Source organism: Hordeum vulgare, chromosome 2H, assembly GCF_904849725.1.
Source record: "Hordeum vulgare subsp. vulgare chromosome 2H, MorexV3_pseudomolecules_assembly, whole genome shotgun sequence".
Lineage (NCBI taxonomy): Eukaryota > Viridiplantae > Streptophyta > Magnoliopsida > Poales > Poaceae > Hordeum > Hordeum vulgare.
Window position 1 is genome coordinate 510,656,319 of NC_058519.1, and position 21,169 is coordinate 510,677,487.

At 43.3% G+C, this 21,169-nt stretch overlaps 1 protein-coding gene across 1 annotated transcript; it reads left to right on the forward strand.

Moving 5' to 3' along the window:
• The first annotated feature begins 17,108 nt into the window (after window positions 1-17,108).
• Window positions 17,109-20,196, forward strand: LOC123430372 (vegetative cell wall protein gp1-like). Its single transcript, XM_045114237.1, has 2 exons — window positions 17,109-17,524; window positions 20,053-20,196. The coding sequence occupies exons 1-2, from the start codon at window positions 17,236-17,238 to the stop codon at window positions 20,142-20,144; spliced, it is 381 nt and encodes a 126-aa protein (XP_044970172.1). The 5' UTR covers window positions 17,109-17,235; the 3' UTR covers window positions 20,145-20,196.
• The last annotated feature ends 973 nt before the right edge of the window (window positions 20,197-21,169 follow it).

Sequence of the window (21,169 nt, forward strand, 5' to 3'; positions counted from 1 at the left end):
GCGTAGGGAAGGGTCTCCAGATGAGATCTCGCGGAAACAGAAGCTTGCGGCGGCGGAAAAGTATTTTTGAGGCTCCCCTGATTTTTTGCGGAATATTTGGGAATTTATAGGCCAAAGACCTAGGTCAGGGGGTGGCCAGGGAGGCCACAAGCCTGCCCACCACCGCCCCCCTAGTGGCGGAGTGGGGGCTTCTGGGCTCCCTGGCGCCCATCTGGCTTGGCCCAAAAGCCCCCTGGACTTCTTCCGTTCGGGAAAAAATCATTTCGGGGTTTTTCTTCCGTTTGGACTCCGTTCCAAAATCAGATCTGAAAAGAGTCAAAAACATGGAAAAAACAGGAAGTGGCACTGAATTAATAAGTTAGTCCCAAAAAGATATAAAAAGGTACATAAAACATACAAAGAAGACAAGATAACAACGTGAAACCATCAAAAATTATAGATACGTTTGAGACGTATCAAGCATCCCCAAGCTTAACTCCTGCTCGTCCTCGAGTAGGGAAGTGATAAGAATGAATTTTTTATGCTTTCATGCTACCTAGCATAGCTGTCCTTTGTAATTCCTCTTATGTGACGTAAATGTTTAGATCCATTAGATTCTAAACAATAGTTTGCTATTGACGTGGAAACAATAATTGTTGGAGCATATATTGGAGCATATATCTCCATATGTGGTTTTGGTACTTGATGACAATTCCTATGGACTAATGGTTGCCTTAAGTTACATTTGTAGGATTTGTCCATAGGCACTTCTTGAAGTCCATCTGTTGGGTTCAAGGAGTTTATATGATGACCAAGATGGTATTCAAGGTATTATCCAAAGAATGGTCATAGAGACGCATGGTTGATCAAGATCTCAGACAAAGAGTAAATCAAGATGATCAACACACAAAGCCTACAAGATGTACCGAGAGGGATCAAGTGATCCCATGGTATGGATTTGTCCATAGGCACTTCTTGAAGTCCATCTGTTGGGTTCAAGGAGTTTATATGATGACCAAGATGGTATCCAAGGTATTATCCAAAGAATGGTCATAGAGAGACATGGTTGATCAAGATCTCAGACAAAGAGTAAATCAAGATGATCAACACACAAAGCGTACAAGATGTACCGAGAGGGATCAAGTGATCCCATGGTATGGTAAGCATTGTCCATTACGTGTTTGTGTACTAACCCATGGTCTTCGTGAGAGTTCTATGTGGGGGTTAGGTGTGTTTACATGGGCTTGCGTCAAAAGGAAGATCTCATACAACCCATGGAGTATGACGTCAAGTTGTGATCATCATCAATGGTTGATCAAGATCTCAGACAAAGAGTAAACCAAGATGATCAACACACAAAGCGTACAAGATGTACCGAGAGGGATCAAGTGATCCCATGGTATGGTAAGCATTGTCCATTACGTGTTTGTGTACTAACCCATGGTCTTCGTGAGAGTTCTATGTGGGGGTTAGGTGTGTTTCCATGAGCTTGCGTCAAAGGGAAGATCTCATACAACCCATGGAGTATGACGTCAAGTTGTGATCGTCATCAAGATTGCGACGTGCAAGTTCAAGTGGATCAGCACGAAGATAGCATGCTTGAAGCTTGCCGTCCATTATGGTGGCAATGGACTTGTGAAGATATGCTGAAGAGTGGCTCACCCATAGTGAGTATGGGGGAGCAATCAACTAGTATTCATCAAGCCAACACAATCAAGAAAGGTGGTCCATCTTGAGGAAGCCAAGATCATCATCATCTAGCTCAAGAGGATGAGGTGCAAGGTATAGGTTTGCCCTTGATAGGTTTTCTGGTTAGGATAGATTGTTTTTCTATCAAGGGGGGCTCTCAAGTGAGTAGCTTGATCGTATCGTTCGTTGAGAGCTCAAACCATTTGCATCCTTGCATCATACTTCTTGGTTCTTAGTTGGTGTTTCTCTTTGTGAGTTTTAGAGCTTATGGTCATCTTCATGACAAGCTCGAGTTCATCGAAAACGGAGTCCATATGCATCTACTATGATGTTTTCGATGTTGGAGTTTTTGCCGGTTCTTCATTCATAGAGATCTCACATCTCTATATCTTTGGCATATTCATAACCGCATGGTCGCTGTTTGGATAGCCCTAGTCGTCCTGAATCCAACAAGCTTGGGTTTGCTCGATTCGGAGCTCGTATGCGAAAGTTATGGCTGTTTCAGTGGCGAGCGGTAGTACCGCTGGACCTAGCGGTAGTACCGCTGGACCTAGCGGTAGTACCGCTCGACCTAGTGGTAGTACCGCTAGAGTTGGCGGTAGTACCGCTGGCCCTAGCGGTAGTACCGCTGGCTCGCGGTAGTACCGCCCCTGGTCAGCGGTAGTACCGCTCCAGGAGCTTAGTACCGCCTGCCTAGCGGTTGTTCGTGGACGGACCTTTTTGCGAAGACTTTCTTGGCGGTGGTAGTGCCGTTGCACTACCAGGGGCCCAGCGGTAGTACCGCTGGGGCCAGCGGTAGTACCGCTGGAGTGCCGGCGGTAGTACCGCTGCAGCCAGCGGTAGTACCGCTAGCTAGCGGTAGTACCGCTGGAGTACCAGCGGTAGTACCGCTGAAGCCAGCGGTAGTACCGCTAGAGCTCGGGCAGAAAGTGGGGGTAACGGTCTGATTCCTTCCCCCACTATATAAAGGGGGTCTTCTTCCCCCTTGGTCTTGGCTATCCGTTGAGCTCTTGTTCTATCTCCATTGTTGACATTCTTAGAGCTTGATTACTCTCTATCCCTCCAATGATTCTTGCTTGTTCTTGAGGGAAAAGAGAGAGGAGATCTAGATCCACATCTCCACCAATCACTTTCTCCTCTATGTGAGGGGAACCCCTTGGATCTTGATCTTGGAGTTCTTTGTGAGCTCCTTGTTCTTCCTCTCATATTTCTCCATAGCTTTTGTTGTTGTGGAGGGATTTGAGTGTGAGGGACTTGACCACTTCGTGTGTTCTTGCCATTGCATTAGTTGCATCGGTTTGAGTTCTCCACGGTGATACGTGGAAGTGAGAAGTTGAGAAGCTTACTACCTTTGGTACTTAGTACCCTTGATATTGTTCTTCGTGGATGCTTTGGCGTCCTAGAAGCTTGGTAGTGTCTCGGAGCTCAATCAGTGTGGTGTGAAGCTCCGGCAAGCGTCGGGGTCTCCAATTAGGTTGTGGAGATTGCCCCGAGCAATTTGTACGGGTACCGGTAACCGCCCCCAAGGGTTGCCACGTGTACGGGTTCGGTGACCGCCCCCAAGGGTTGCCATTTGTACGGGTTCGGTGACCGCCCTAAAGGGTCCCTTAGTGGAATCACGGCATCTTGCATTGTGCGAGGGGCGTGAGGAGATTACGGTGGCCTTAGTGGCATCTTGGGGAGCATTGTGCCTCCACACCGCTCTAACGGAGATTAGCATCCGCAAGGGTGTGAACTTCGGGATACATCATCGTCTCCCCGTGCCTCGGTTATCTCTTACCCGAACCCTTTACTTATGCACTTTACTTTGTGATAGACTTATTCTTTATTGTAATATATCTTGCTATCACTGAGTTGTTTATCTTGCTTAGCATAAGTTGTTGGTGCACATAGGTGAGCCTAGTTGTTTGTAGGTTTTGTGCGTGACATATTAAACGATTAGTTTTATTCCGCATTTGTTCAAGCCTAAACCTTAACTATTTTAAAGCGCCTATTCACCCCCCCCCTCTAGGCGACATCCACGTCCTTTTCAATAATAATTCAAGCAAACTAGCAAAGTAATCATGAACTTTCAAAATAACAAGGCCAAAAGAAAGTTATCCCTACAAAAGCATATAGTCTGGCTATGCTCTATCATCATTGCACAACGAATTTAAATCATGCACAACCCCGGTATTGGCCAAGTAATTGTTTCACACCTTTACTTTCTCAAACATTTTCAACTCTCACGCAATACATGAGCGTGAGCCATGGTTATATCACTATAGATGGTGTGGAATGTGGTGGGGGTTGCAAGACAAAAAGGAGAAGATAGTCACATTAACTAGGCATATCAATGAGCTGTGGAGATGCTCATCAATAGATATCAATGTGAATGAGTAGGGATTGCCATACAAATGATGCACTAGAGCTACAAGTATGTGAAAGCTCTTAAAGAAAACTAGTGGGTGTGCATCCAACTTGCTTGCTCACGAAGACCTAAGGCAATTTTGAGGAAGCCTATCATTGGAATATACAAGCCAAGTTATATAATGAGAATTTCCCACTAGCTATATGGTGGTGGTAAAACGAGAGACTCTCAATCATGAAGATCATGGTGCTCAAAATGCACAAGTGTGGAAAAATTGGTAGCATTGTCCCTTCTCTCTTTTTTTTGGTGTGCTCTTTGGCCTCTTTTTTTTATGGGCTTCTTTGGCCTCTTTTATTTCCTCACATGGGACAATGCTCCAATAATGATGATCATCACACTTTCAACTCAAAACTTAGAGCAACTATGCCTCTATATGGAATGCCTTCGGTAGTGTACCGTGGCAATGATCTAGCATGGCATAGACATCAATGGAAACATCATGCTAGCTATCTTATGATCGTGCAAAGGCAATGTAGACGTGGTGGCACATATCATGGTGGTAGTTGCATGGCAATATATCTCAGAATGACTTTGAAAAAACCATAGTAGGTAGGTATGGTGGCTGTTTTGAGGGAGGCTAATGGTGGGTTTTGTGCACCGGCGAGAGTTGCACGGCACTAAGAAGATAGTGATGGTGGAAGGTGAAAGTGCATCTAAACCATGGACTCAACATTAGTCATGAAGAACTCATATAATTGTTGCAGAAGTTTTATTAGTAATCGAAACAAGGCATTCAACGCATACTCCTAGGGGAAGGGTTGGTAGGTATAAACCATCGCGTGATCCCGACCGCCACGCAAAGGATGACAATCAATATACTAATCATGCTCAGATTTCATCACATAGCGGTTCACCATACGTGCATGCTACGCGAATCACTAACTTCAACACAAGTATTTCTAGATCCACAACACCTTACTAGCATGACTTCAATATTACCATAACCACAACTCAAAACTAATTGAGATGAATCAAACTTCTCTAACTATTCAATGCACATGAAGGTGGAAGTTTTCGTATCCCTTTGGATAAGGACCCCTTTTGAGACTACTTTCAAAGCATAGATCAACTACCAAGCCACGCACCGCTGTGCTCTAAAAGATATAAGTGAAGCACATAGAGCAAAAGTATCTAGCTCAAAAGATATAAGTGAAGCTCGACAAAATCACGGTGAGTGCATGTCTCTCTCTCTAGGTGTGCAGCAAGGATGATTGTGACACAAAAAAAATAATCCTACAATACAAGACGCTCCAAGCAAAAACACATAACAAGTGGTGAATAAAAATATAGCCCCAAGTAACGTTACCGATGGATTGAAGACGAGAGAGGAGATGCCTTCCCGGGGCATCCCCAAGCTTAGGCTTTTATGGCATCCTTGAATCCCTTGGGGTGCCTTGGGCATCCCCAAGCTTGAGCTCTTGCCACTCTTTATCTTTTTGTCCATAAGAACTTCACCCAAAACTTGAAAACTTCACAACACGAAACTTAAACAGAAACTCGTGATAACATTAGTACAAGAAAGCAAACCACCACTTCCTTATGTACTGTTGCAAACTTAAATTCTACTTGTGCTGATGTTGGGTTACTGTACTTTCAATCTTCCATGGCTAATACCCCCCCGATACTATCCATAGTTCCATCAAAATAAGCAACCAACACAACAAAAACAGAATCTGTTAACTGCACACCAGTCTGTAGCAATCTGTATGTTTTGTATACCTCTGGTACTTCTAAAATTCTGAAAAATTACGACAGTCTGAAGAATTTGCGTAGCAATCAGCAGCAAAAAGAATCAACTCAAAATCTCTTACATAAAAAAATGAAAATTCTTTTCGTGACCAGAAATTTTCTGTCTTTTCCAGCGTGACCAAACGATCATCCCCAAGACTAATCATAATGGTTTTGCTTGGCACAAACGCAAAAAGAAACACAAAAAAACATAATCATAACAGAATTATGAAAGTGTGAAAAACACAAAACAGAAAGAAAATGGATAGATTCGTTGGGTTGCCTCCCAACAAGCGCCTTTGTTTAACGCCCTTAGCTAGGCGAAAGTGATGGAATCACGTATAGTCATCTTTGGTGCTCAAACCATAAGCAGCGTGATCATTTATCATCTTAAGATTTTCATCTTTATTAGATGACTCACCACTAGCTCTAGGAACAAAAACAGGCTTGACGGTCTTTTTGAGAGTAAGATTTGGAGTATTTTGCACAGCGGAAAAAGCGGAACCCAAGTTGGTTATGACATCTTCTAATTTGCCAATTCTAGAAGAATCATTAACTATAAGTTCCTTCTCCTTCAAATTTTTCAAAAAGTTTCCCACTTTGGATCCGTACTGAGTAATTTGATTGTGGATCTTTCTATCCAAACCCTCAATAAGTTCAACTGTGGCAATTTTGTTTTCAATAGCGTCAAGCCTTTGCATCACGTGTTCCAAGGTCAAGATAGTTCCATTAACCATGAGCGGGGGTGAGCCTACCAAATTAATGATAGCTCTATAGGAGTCAATAGTATGGCTCCCCAAAAAGTTCCCGCCTACAATGGTATCAAGGATATACCTATTCCAAGGAGAAATTCCAACATAGAAACTGCGAAGGAGGATGGTAGTGGATTGCTTACGAGTAGATCTACTTTGAGCATTGCAAATCCTGTACCAAGCGTCCTTCAAATTTTCTTCCTCATTCTGCCTGAAATTGAGAACTTCATTTTCAGGGGTGTCGTTTGGAGTGGTGGGTCTAGCCATTGATGGCTATCTCACGCACAAACGAGTGGGAAGAGAGAATGAAACGGGCAAAAGGAAACGGCGAAGGAGAAAGGCAAATGAAAACAACAAATGTGAAGTGGGGGAGAGGAAAACGAGAGGCAACTCGCAACAAAAGTAAATGCAAGAGAAGAGTTTGTGAGACCTACTTGGATAGATCTTGATTTCTCCTCCCCGGCAACGACGCTAGAAATACTTCTGATGTTTGCTGTGTATCCCTTGCAATGGTGCCAGAAATAGTTGTGTCGACGACACGAGGAATCCTTCAGCTACGGCTATGCCTTAAGGGACTTCCTAGGCAAGTATGCAAAGGATTTCCCCCGTGGCCTTGGAGCCTTGCGTTGGTGTTCCCTTGAAGCGGAAAGGGTGATGTAGCATAGCGATGGTAAGTATTTCCCTCAGTTTGAGAACCAAGGTATCAATCCGGCGGAAGAGTATCTCAAGATCCTTCACAAACAGAAAAGCTTGCACCCAACGCTATGAAGGAGTTGTCAATCCCTTATAGATTGTTTGCCAAGTGAGAACTGAAAGCAACAAAGTAACAAAGCAAAGTAAAAGCGGAGATGTAAATGATGGATGTGAATAGACCCGGGGGCCGTATTGTTTACTAGTGGCTTCTCTCATGAAAGCAAGTAGACGGTGGGTGAACAAATTACTATCGAGCAATTGATAGAACCGTGCAGAGTCGTGACGATATCTATGCAATGATTATTTCTATAGGCATCACATCCAGAACAAGTAGACCGATACTTTCTGCATCTACTACTATTACTCCACACGTCGACCGCTATCCAGCATGCCTCTAGTGTATTAAATCCATAAGAACAGAGTAACGCCTGAAGCAAGATGACATGATGTAGAGGGATAATGTCAAACCAATGATAAAAACCCCATCTTTTTACCCTTGATGGCAACTGCTTGATGTGTGCCTTGCTGCCCCTACTGTCACTGGGAAAGGTCACCACATGGCAGAACCCAAAACCAAGCACTTCTCCCATTGCAAGAATCATAGATCTAGTTGTCCAAACAAAACCCAAGACTCGGAGAGACTTACAAGGATATCAAATCATGCATATAAGAAATCAGCAAAGACTCAAATATATATCATAGATAATCTAATCACAAGTCCACAATTCATAGGATCTCGACAAACACACCGCCAAAGAAGATTACATCGGATAGATCTCCATGAAGATCATGGAGAACTTTGTATTGAAGATCCAAGAGAGAGAAGAAGACATCTAGCTACTAACTACGGACCCGTAGGTCTGAAGTGAACTACTCACGAGTCATTGGAGGGGCGATGATGATGATGAAGAAGCCCTCCAACTCCAAAGTCCCCTCCGACAGGGCGCCGGGAAGGGTCTCCAGATGAGATCTCGCAGAAACGGAAGCTTGCGGCGGCGGAAAAGTATTTTCGAGGCTCCCCTGATTTTTTTGCGGAATATTTGGGAATTTTTAGGCCAAAGACCTAGGTCAGGGGGCGGCCAGGGAGGCCACAAGCCTGCCCACCACCGCCCCCCTGGTGGTGGAGTGGGGGCTTGTGGGCTCCCTGGAGCCCACCTGGCTTGGCCCAAAAGCCCCCTAGACTTCTTCCGTTCGGGAAAAAATCATTTCGGGGTTTTTCTTCCATTTGCACTCCGTTCCAAAATCAGATCTGAAAAGAGTCAAAAACGTGAAAAAAACAGGAACTGGCACTTGGCACTGAATTAATAAGTTAGTCCCAAAAGATATAAAAAGGTACATAAAACATACAAAGAAGACAAGATAACAGCGTGAAACCATAAAAAATTATAGATACGTTTGAGACGTATCACTACTCAGGTAGAACAAGTACTTAAAGCTCAGAATGAATTGCTCAATGAATTAAATGACAACTCTGTCATAGTCATTATTAGAGGAGGCAAAATGAATCAGGAACCTTTGTATCCTGAAGGTCATCCTAAGAGAATTGATCAAGATTCTCAAGCAATCAATGCTGATACACCTAGTCATCCTAAGGAGAAGAAGAAGGATGATAGAAGCCTACACTCCAGTTCACCAAATACTGTCACACCTGAAGAACCTAATGATATTTCTGCGTCTAATGCAGAAACACAATCTGGTGATGAACATGAACCTGGTGACAATATGGACAGCGATGTTCATAATAATGCTCAACCTAGCAATGATGAGGATGTGGACATTGAACCTATGGTTTCCTGATAACCCACAACCTAAGAAGTACGATAAGAATGACTTCACTGCTAGGAAGCATGGTAAAGAAAGAGAGCCATGGGTTCAGAGACCTATGCCCTTTCCTCCTAAGCCATCCAAGAAAAAGGATGATGAGGATTTTGAGCGCTTCGTTGAGATGATAAGACCCGTCTTTCTGCAGATGCGGTTAACTGATATGCTCAAGATGTCTCCGTATGCCAAGTACATTAAAGATATCGTGACTAATAAACAGAATATACTAGATCTTGAGATCTCAACCATGCTTGCCAACTACACTTTCAAAGGTGGAAGTCCTAAGAAACTTGGTGATCCCGGAGTGCCCACTATACCTTGCTCCATTAAAGGAAACTATGTAAGAAGTGCCTTATGTGACCTTGGAGCCGGTGTTAGTGTTATGCCACTCTCTCTTTATCGTAGACTTGAGTTGGATAAGTTGACACCCACTAAAATTTCTCTGCAAATGGCCGACAAATCAACTGCTTTCCCTATAGGCATTTGCGAGGATGTGCCTATTGTGGTTGCTAACACCACTATCTTAACAGACTTTCTTATCTTGGATATTCCTGAGGACGATGCCATGGCTGTCATCCTTGGAAGACCCTTTTTAAACACTGCAGGGGCTGTTATAGATTGCAACAAAGGCAATGTCACTTTCCATGTCAACGGTAATGAGCACACAGTGCACTTTCCGAAGAAACGATATCCAGTACATTGCATCAATGCTATCGAAAAGACTTCATCGATTCTCATTGGGAGCTTTGAATGCCATATTCCTCGTGTCAAGATGAAGTATGATTTGCCTTTTGGGGAGATCCCCATTGAGGTGACTTAGTGGCTATTCGAAAATTCTCCGTTCTCTCTTGCGATTCGAGAAGGTTTTGTCATAAGGACTTGATCAATCCCATTGACGGAATTCTTTCCATGACCATGAAACGAATGAATCAAAGAGTCACATACCTATGTCTTGAGCTTTCCTTTTCTGTTGCTTAGAAGAAAAATGATAGAATTAGTTTAGCTTTTCCTGTTTTCTGTTTTAGCGTCCCGGAGAAAAATACCTCGAAAATAAGAGTTCTCCGATGGTCCTGAAAATTTAGTATGATTTTTCTGGAATTTTTGAAAATTTCTAGGCCTGAGAGCTGGCCTGGGGGCCAGACCAGTGGGCCACAAGCCCTGCCACCGCCACCTACCCCCGTGGTGGCAGGGTGCAAGCTTGTGGGGCCCACAGGCACCCCCTCCACTCATTCGAGCTCTCAGCCTCTTCTTCCACCTCCAGAAAAAATTGTTTCGCAGCTCAAACCCGTGTTCTTGCTCATTTGGGTGTGATTTTCGATCTCTTTGCTCAAAGCACCATTCTTCGAACCGCTTTGGGGAAATTACTCCTTGGTAAGTGACTCCTCCATTGGTCCAATTAGTTTTTGCTCTAGTGCTTTATCCTTCACGAATTCTTGCTACCTTGGTGACCCTGTTCTTGAGCTAGAAATGTTGATTTTAGCTGGTTCCAAGTAGTTTTAGCGCGTGATATGGTCTCTAGGCACTAGTAGGAGTAGTTTCTACAAGTTGTATTAATCCTTATTCACTTTTCTTTCGAAGTCTCTAAAAATTTCAGAATTTTTCAGAGCTCGGAAAAGGAAAAGATGAGGAGGTTCTTGAGAGGCTCTTCAAACCGTAACCACAAGGAGGACGAGAAGAACCACCCCAAGTACGTAGTCCCTCGAGTCATAGAAGTTCGAGCGTGCGAGTGGCCAAGTGATGATTTTTTGCGCCGCCGGACTTTATGAAGACTTTTATTACTTGGTGGAGAACGCAGGTCTTACTGCGTTCGTTGAAGATAAGTGCCCACAATATCTCCTCCTCACCAATATTTTCATTCAAAGCTTCAACTTTTATCCGAGGAAGAATCCTCGCATGGTTGAGTTCATGATATCCGATGTCCCCCAGTGCATGACGCTGCAGAATTTTTGCAATGTATGCAAATTACCTTATGTTGGGGATATGTGTGACCCTCGTCCACGGGACTTGGAGGATTTCATTGGTTCTATTGCTCTTGGAGAGGAGAGAGGAGTGTCTCACGCTAGAATTTCTAGCATACATTTTCCTGTGCTTCGGTACTTCTCACTATTTGTGGGAAAATGTTTGATTGGCCGTGGGGAGGCTGGATCTCTTAGTTCTCCAGACCTTGCGGTTTTGCGCGAAGGCCTTTATAACGATAAGATTTATAGCTTGGGCGCCATAGTAGCTCAACGGTTGAACCTGAACCGTTCTAAAGGTGTCGTCTATGGAGGTATCTATGCTACCCTTCTTGCCAGACACTTTGAGATACCCATTAGACTGGGAGAGGAAGGAGAGATGATTCTCCCTGAGAGATATCTGGATTATGATAGCATGGTTCGCCATGATTTTCTGGATAGAGATGCTAGTAGACGGATGATTTATAACCTGGTGTTTAGTCACGGTACTCGAGAGACTATTATTTGCCTGCTCCTTCTTAGTTTGATCTTCATGCAGGTAGGTACACTATTATGCCCGCAGACATCTACGCATATTGGGGCTTGGCCCAACCACAGGCGCCCGTGCCCGAGCCGCCAGTCGAGTACCAGACGCCAGTTTATCAGTGGGAGACAGAGGAGCTCACACAGCAGTGGCATCCACAGTCTGCTCCGGAGTATCCTGGAGCTGGTTATTTCCCACAATGGGAGTAGACCAAGCTAGGCCAAAAGTCTAAGCTTGGGGGAGTACGTGTTCTCACCGACTTTACATTCATGCTTATGCTTTCACTTTGTCAGCCGGTGTTTACACTTTGCCACTGTATTATCCATGCTAGTTTCTTTTCGTTTTCTTGTTTTCTTCTTTTGTGTCCTTTTGAGAAAACCCAAAAAGATTTCTTTCTTCTTTTGCTTGTTGGGAGCTTTCCCATGCAAATAGTTTTCTTTTTCTTTGTGTCAAGGTAGAAGATATTCGTTACAATGTTTATTGGTTCTTGCATGCTTAACTGTTTAGCTTTCAAAGAGCCATATTACTTTGTCTTCTCCTTTGTGTTTGCCTGCAGATTCAGCTTAGTCCAATGCTCTTATTATTGTTCACATCGTTCGATCGTGCAAATGAAAGGCAACAATGATGATATATGATGAAGTGACTGAGACTGAAAAGCTGGTATGAACTCTATCTATTTTGTTTTTGTAATTATGACTAGCTTGTCGACCCAGATTTAGCTTTGTTGTCAGAGAACCATGTTTGCAATGACAACTTAGAGATCATAGTTTCTGATGCCATGCTTATTTAGCTGAGAGCTTATAATGGTTTGTCTTGGATACCAACATAGATTTTGAGATGACTATGATGTAGTATGATAGGATGGTATTCTCCTTTGAATGTTTCAAGTGGCTTGACTTGGCGCATGTTCATGCATGTAGTTGAAACAAAATCAACATAGCCTCTATGATGTTCGTGTTCATGGTGATTTATATCCTGTTCATGCTTGCATTCAATGTTAGTCAAACTCATTGCATCTTGATGATTGTTGTCGCTCTCTAGTTGGTCGCTTCCCAGTCTTTTGCTAGCCTTCACTTGTACTAAGCGGGAATACTGCTTGTGCATCCACTTCCATAAACCCAAAAGTTTTTCCATGAGAGTCCACCATACCTACCTATTTGCGGTATCTACCTGCCGTTCCAAGTAAATTTGCATGTGCCATTCTCTAAACCTTCAAGAAATAATCTGTTTTGCATGCCCGAACCGCTCATGTGGTGACAGAGGGCTATTGGTATCTTCCATGCTAGGAGTGTTACCCTGGACATGTGTTTATTCACAGTCATTCACGAGAAAGGGGCCGGTATTTGGGATGCCCATTTCCACGCTTAAATCGAAAACATAACTGTAAAACAAGACTCCCCCCGGATTGATGTTAGTATGGACGGTACCCGAGGATCCGGCTAGCCGTGGAGTGTGATTGATTGGTGGTGGGGGAGTTAAAACTTTACTTTTCTGTTTGGGAACCGCCTATAGCATGAGTAGCATGGAAGATATTGAGAACTCTTGGTCATTGCGTTGACAATGAAAGCATGCCACCCAAAATTATTATCTCTGTTTTCAAAGCTTGAGCTCTGGCACCTCTGCAAATCAATGCTTCCCTCTGCGAAGGGCCTGTCTATTTATTTTCCTGTCGAGTCATCCTCCTCTTATATAAGCACCAATTAGAGAGCACCTCTGTCATTTTTATGCTTTGCTTTTGATTGATATTGAGTATGAGTATGACTGGATCTTCGTTGCTATGAATTACAATGTTTAGTCAGCCCTTGATCTTTAAAAGTGTTGTGCATTTATGTTTTGCAGTCTCAAAAAGAGCTAGCGAGATACCACCTATTCATATTGCTTCATGCTTGTTTGGATTGAAGTGTTGGTATTTGAAACTCATTATTATTTGCTCGTTAGCTGATTATGCCATTGATATTAGTTTACCGTGAGACCTTTGTGTCATTTGCTTATGTGGTTAACTTGTGTTCTTGCTGAAATTCTGGTTATGAGTTAGACATAGTTGCAACAACAAGATCAAACAGAGTTTGTCAAAGTTTTTCTTTCTCTCTCAGTTTGTCAACTGAGTTGCTTGAGGACAAGCAAGGTTTTAAGCTTGGGGGAGTTGATACGTCTCCATTGTATCTACTTTTCCAAACTCTTTTGCCCTTGTTTTGGACTCTAATTTGTATGATTTGAATGGAGCTAACCTGGACTGACGCTGTTTTCAGCACAATTGCCTTGGTTTTATTTTTGTGCAGAAATCAAAGTTCTCCAAACGTCCTGAAAATTTGCGGGGAGCAGTTTTGAAAAATATCAAAAATATCTGCGCCAAGTTCCACCTCAAGGGGTGGGCCAGTGGGCCACAAGCCCCTGCTCCGCCACCCCCCTGTGGCGATGGGCAGGCTTGTGGGGCCCACAGGCACCTGCCGCCCCCAACTCCAGCTCTATAAGTTGCCTTTCGTCCCAAAAAAATAAAAAGAGAAGTTTTCGTCGCGTTTTCGATACGGAAGCGCCGCCACCACCTGTTCTTCATCTGGAGGGCAGATCTCGAGTCTGTCTTGGGCTCCGGAGAGGGGAAATCATCGCCATCGTCATCATCAACCTTCTTCCCTCTACAATTCCATGAAGCTCTTTGTCGTTCGTGAGTAATCTATTCGTAGGCTCGCTGGGCGGTGATGAGTAGGATGAGATCTATCATGTAATCGAGTTAATTTTGATGGGGATTGATCCCTATTGTCCACTATGTTCTGAGATTGATGTTGCTACCACTTTGCCATGCTTAATGCTTGTCACTAGGGCCCGAGTGCCATGATTTCAGATATGAAATTATTATGTTGCCACCAATATATGTGTGTTTTAGATCCGATCTTGCAAGTTGTAGTTACCTACTATGTGTTATGATCCGGCAACCCCGGAGTGACAATAACCGGAACCACTCCCGGTGATGACCATAGTTTGAGGAGTTCATGTCTTCACCAAGTGCTAATGCGTTGGTCCGGTTCTTCATTAAAAGGAGAACCTTAATATTCCGTAGTTTCCTTTTGGACCCCGCTGCCATAGGAGGGATGGACAATAGATGCCATGCAAGCTCTTTTCCCTAAGCACGTATGACGACACACGGAATGCATGCCTACATCACATTAACGAACGGGAGCTAGCCACATATCTCTCCGTGTTATAGCTGTTGCATGATGAATATCATCGAAACGAATCACCGACCCATTGCCTACGAGTTTGTCCTTTTGATGTTACTTGTTTTGCTCTGCTCCTGCTGATACTACTGTAGCGACTGATGTTACTTGTTTTGCTCTGCTGCTGCTGCTACTGTTGCTACTGCTGTTACTTGTCTTGCTCTGCTGCTACTGTTGCTACTACCGTCGCTTGCTACTGTTGCTACTTGCTACTGCTGCCACTACTACTGTTCCTTGCAGCTGCTATTGCTCGTTACACTGTCGTTACTCGTTACTTTGTTGTTACTACTGTGCTTGCAGATACTAATCTTCCAGGTGTGGTTGAATCTGACAAATTCAGCTGCTAATACTCGAGAGTATTATCTCACCTCCTGACGTGCAAACCAACAAATTGGGTCGAATACTCTACCCTCGAAAACTGCTCCGAACCCACGCGCTCGTGGGCCGTCAACAACATTCTTCTAGTTTCATTACCGGGGAGTGCTATCAGCATTCTTCTTGTGCCCTTGCAGGAGAAGGTTTGTTGTCATAAGCATTCGTCTAGCTAACGCCAGAGATTGCAGATCAGACCCTTATATGATGGCCATGTTGATGCTACCTCGAAGCACCGATGTGGTACGTCAAATGTCAACATGAACATTGGAAGTGCAATGCTAAATTGTTCCTGATCAATTAACCAAACGGTATGGTATGGGTAAACATCATGATTCTCCTTGCCCTTTTATAAAAATGGTTATGTACTTGATAACCTATCATGTATACCATGCTCTATATTTTCCTCGGGAATGGTATACTCTAATATTTGTGTGTGTGAACACATTTTCCTTTCCATTGGTCTGTTTGACGTGACAGTCACCTTTTCCTTCCCATTGGTCAGTTTAACCTTTCTTGAATCTGAACTTATCTAAGCAATGTTAATTCCCTGCTTAGGTAACAACCTTGGTATACAACTCTGTAAGTAAGACCCTATTACTATTTTGGATAACATTCCGGTACCCGTCAGTGGATGAGAACTTTGCCTATTGGTCCGCCTCGTTTCCACGACCAGGAAAATGGTTCTATTCATCCCCCGCCCTTGGTAACGACGTTGTTGCCAACATAACTGACAAGCTATCCTCTGACATGTCTTGCTACCAAGACCGTGCAAGATCTCACCTATCTGCCTACTCTCAACCCACGTGGTAGGCCCATAACCCAAAGTTTCACAGGATTGATACCTGACTCTCTTGTACATCTTTGACTCTAAAGTATCCTTTGCACTTGGCTTCGTGTGTAATTATCTCGAGCCACCGTCCAATGGGATGATAAGTTCTTGTATCTGACGCAATACTTATTTTCCGTTGCTCTAAACCCCCTTTCATCTCTGTTTAGGCATCAAACGATTTCCTAACTATTTAAAACCTTTGTACCATCGGGTATTATTCCCAATGAATTGTGTGAGTTACAACTTGAGGAATGATTCATGTCCTCTTCTGTTAGTTCGCCGTCAGGTACCCAACTTTGTGTAGGTGCGTTCTTCCAATGTCTTTCCCTATTATCGCATTCGTAGGACGATGAAGATCCCGAAGGAAGGACGACGACTTCATCAGGATGACCTGAGGCAGAGAATTGACGACTTCAATAAAAGGATAAGTTTCTTCGAGAAGAACAAACAAGGAAGAGAAGACTCGTTCGAAATTCGTAACCAAACATTTCCCCTCACCTCTACCCCCTTAATTCTTGGGACGAGAATTTCTTTTAGCGGTGGAGAGTTGTGACATCCCCGGTTAGGCTAGAGTAACCCATGTAATCAAGCTACAGTGACCACACGCAAATGATGCCATGTCATCAAGATTTGCCAAGCCAAACTGCCACTTGACAAAAACCAAAACCAAAACTAAATTCAAATTATAATTTAAAGTCAAATAAATTATTAATTTTCAAACTTCAAATTAAAAATCATGTTTGGGGTTACAAAAATTCCGCAGCTAATTGTCAATGTGAAAGCGACTTTTTATAAAGTGGTTGAAGACCCTAAAAATATTTAAAACAGTAACATAAAAACATTTTAAAATACTTTTCTAAATTGTGGGAATTGCAAACTATTTTCAAATGGACCCTAAACTTTTTATGTTAGTACCAATTATTACATTACAATTATTGGGCCAAGTCCCACATTTTTATAAAAGTATTTTTGATATTAAAAGTAAAGAAAATAAAAATAAAAATAAGCCTCCCTACCCCTGGGCTGAGGCCGAGCTTGGCTTCCCCACCAGCCAGCCCACCCGGCCGGCCCACTCCTCCAACCGGTCGAACCGGGGTTATAACCCTAGCAACCCCGCAATCCTAACCTCCCCGTGCCCACTCACCCCCACGCTTCCACCCACTTCCCCCGTTTTCCCTCACACTGGCGGCGGCTCGGCCCCCCATCGAGCCATCCGGCGCCCCACAACGGCCACCGACCGTCGCTAGCCCTTCCTTCCCCACCGGCGCCATGTGGCCCCTACGCACCGCCACCGGCCACCTCGACGTCGGCCCCCGCCGGCCACCCTCCTCCGCGCCACCGCGTCCCGTGAACCACGGCTCGCCCAGCTGTTGCTCGTCGCCCTCCTCCGCCTCCCCATGCCTACAGCGCCCCGGCCCCGCATCCACTACCTCAAACCAGTGCCGACCGGTGCTGCCGGCCACTACAACGCCGGCGCCCTCTAGACGCCTCCACCGTCGGTCACCTCCTCCCATGCCCCGCCGGATCTCCCCCGAGCCACTCCTCGACTACAACATTGGTGAGCCATCAGGGGCTCCTCCCCTCCTCTTCCCATTTCCCCATCCCACTTCGACGAGCTTCCTCGCGCCTCTCAGCCCCCTTTCCCGGTGCTCGCAGCCACTCCCCGCGGTGCACCCCCCCCCCCCCCGCACCTACACTGTCGCGGCTCCCGCATCGCCTCACCCCGCTCGTTGCTCCACCAGTGCCGTCGCAGTGGCTCTCCCCCCCCCCCGACGGCCACCCTCCGGCGACCGCTCCGGTGGCGGCCGCTGCCCGCTCCACTGGCCGCCCCCGGCCATGCCTCGGCCGGCCACGACCGAACGCTGAGCCCCTCCGCTTTAGTTTGTGGGAGTAACTCCATCCATGGGCAAATCCCCCCTTTCCCGTGTAGATGACAAGTGAGGCCCGCCCCATTAAAAGTTTTAAAAAAATAAAGATATAAATAATGATATAATTAATAAGCTTAATTAATTACTTAATTAGTTGATCCAATTAACCTAAGTTTAACTTGTCCGGTTAGTTAGAGTAATTAATTAATTATGATTAATTAAAACTAATTGGTTTAATTAAATTTGTTAATAAAATTAGCTGAGTATGACATGTGGGACCCACTCTATTTATTAAAATCTAATTAAATAAAATTAAAATAATTAAAACCTGGGTCAATGACACGTAGGACCCACTGGTGAGATTTGACCAGTCAACGTGCCCGGTTGACTCCTGATGTCAGCATGACATCATGTTGATGTCATAATTCTGATTATTGAATTTAAATAATATGTTTTAATTTCTAGATATTAACAAAACTTTCAAAATCTCTCCCTAATAATAAAGCAAATCCGTTTCTAGTCGTCCGTCGTGAAAATTAGCCCTAAAGTTTGCATAAATTACCCACCATGCCACCGGTAAGTAATAGAAAACGTTTCACAAAGCGAATTTTTTTGGACTCGGCCGGCCCATATAAAAACATCCTATATTACGCTCTGCACGCTGGGAAAATTTTCAGCACACCGTATGGGCCGGCACATGCACACGCGCCTGCTTTTAGTTTCGTTTATTTATTTATTTTAGTTCTGTTTTTTTTCAATAATTTAGAACTTCAAATAATCTTTAAAATTTTAATAAACTAAAAATTATAAATCAACATATTTAAAAAATTAAAATGTTTGAGACTTCTAAAACTACTCGGAGTTTTGTAAAAAATGCTCGCATATACAATAAAATGTTTGCAATTTTAGAAAATTGTTTACACAATAAGAATAGTCCATGATCTCAAATACAATTCCATGTATTAAAAAATATTAAAGGCATTTAACAAAATGCTTTCTAATTCAAAATATGTTGATGCATTTAAAAAATGTCCTAAAATTTTAAAAATAGCTAATGCCTGTTTTGATAATTTCTTTTTTTATTTAATATTTTCTGTTCCATTTTTGTTTATTTATAATTTAAATAATTTAGAATTAAAAAACTTTTGCATATTATAACGTAGGAATTTTAAATTAAAATGCTGACGAATTTTTAGTTTGATTTAAAAATAGGATTCAAAAAAAGCGCCGGATTTTTATATTTTTTTGCAAATTCCAAAAAAATGTCCATGAATTTAATAAATATATTACTGATTTATAAAAATGTTTGTTTATTCAGAAAAACTTCATGCGTTTCAAAAAATGTTTGTGAATTTAAAATAAAATCCTCCAACATCAAAAATTATGTTCGTCTTTTCTTGAATTAGTCGCCAATTCAAAAAAATATTTAAACCCGTTCAGAATATAAAAATTATTCACGATTTTTAGTAAATGTTTGTAAATTGTAATAAATGTTCTCGATTTTCAAATTGTTACCATATTTATAAAATTGTTCACGAAAGATCTAATGTATGTAGTTAAACATTAATGGTTCTAAGTCTTTGTGACAATGTATTTGTGTGAATTTGAAAAATTAACTATTGGATGGATCGGATTATTATTGTATGTTTTCTAAAAAAAATCTTGAAATTCAGATTAAATCTTTGAGTTACCAAGATTTTTGACAACCATGGTATATATATTTTGAAAATGTAAAGATTGCTTCAACTTGTGAATAAATTTAAAAGAAGAGACATTTTCTTGCATTTGTGCACAAAAATTCTAAATCAAGCGATGATATGTGAACATAATGTGGTCACCATCATTGGAGATTATATTTTTTTTATTCCGTGACAACGCATGGGCCATTTTGCTAGTTAATATAAAATAATCTATAATCCGGATGAAAATATTTTATACATGAAAGTTGATTAGAAAACGAGATGAACCCGGTACGCTATCCGTTCGTGTGTCACACGTCCCTATCACAGCGAACGTGGAAGTTTTCCATCCGTTTCGCGTGACCGGTAGTAGCCATAGACCCGGAAAATATCATCTGATATTTTCCCAATCCGTCTATGACGGGTGATACTGCGTTAGCTCATGCCTAGCGCTGCATATAACTATGTCATGCTTTGTGAGGCATTTGATTGCTATGTTATTTATTATGTTTTCCCCTATGTTACTTCCTTTCCGGTAGACCCCGAGACCGATGATGATCCGGTGATCGACTACTTCTCGGTCGAGGATCCGTTTTGTGTGCAGAGCAACGAGGCAAGCAAACCCCCTTGATCATTCCTATATCGCCTATTCTTTGTCCCTCATGCTTGCATTAGAATTTTGCTACTGTTGTAGTTAGCTCCTATATCTGATGCATAGCATGTTTTTGATAAACTGCTACATTATTCTACTGCACCTTAAAACTGTTTAGTATAGGTGGAGCAATCATCCCGTGTGCCCCCTTAGTCCAGTTGCCCCGCTTTATCGTCAAGTCTCGATCAACTGATCGACGAGCCAAGACCCGACACAGCACTCACACCCTCCTTAATTGTACAATGCAACAAAGCTACTGTTGAGTACCAAGGGTGACACCTCGTTACGTACTCTGATGTTAGCTTTGTAGTGTAGTTGCGCGGCGATGGTTCTCCGAGGGTGATTCCTCCTTCACCATCTTTGATAACGACTCTGTCGTACAACCCATCAAGCGTCGCCCATCGAGGGTGATTCCTCCTTGGCCACCTTGACGGTTACATCGTTCGGAATCCATCGAGGGTGATACCTCGGATCCCCCTGATGTTACAACCACACAGTTACTTGACCGTGTTACTGGAAACATTGATGAATAAATGTTAGGCCGGTGGATTCCCGCGTGGATGTGTCGATGAGTTAATTAAAATTCTAATGATATGGGTATTTGATCTGGGTTGGAGAGAGACCTTTTCGCACTAACCGGCTACGCGGGAGAAGTTATGGTACTTGACGTCGTGGTATCAGCCGAAACTCTTCAGACGTCAGCGATGGAGCAGCGCGCGCCCGAGTGGTCTGGATTATCACCATTCTTGTATAAGAGGTGCCAAGGCTGACATTGGCCGCCCACGCAACATGCAGGAGCGCAATGGGTGATGGGCCCATGAACCCTGCACGCTTAGGATTTAGACCGGCGGGCTGGCCTCTCTGTTGAGTCTAGGCGGGGCTGCGACGTGTTGATGTTCCGAGGCGGGGCATGACACAGGAAAGTGTGTCCGACCAGAGTTTATCAAGCGTGATGTGAAACTTGGTGCACCTGTGCAATGATGAAAATTAACTATTCGGATAGT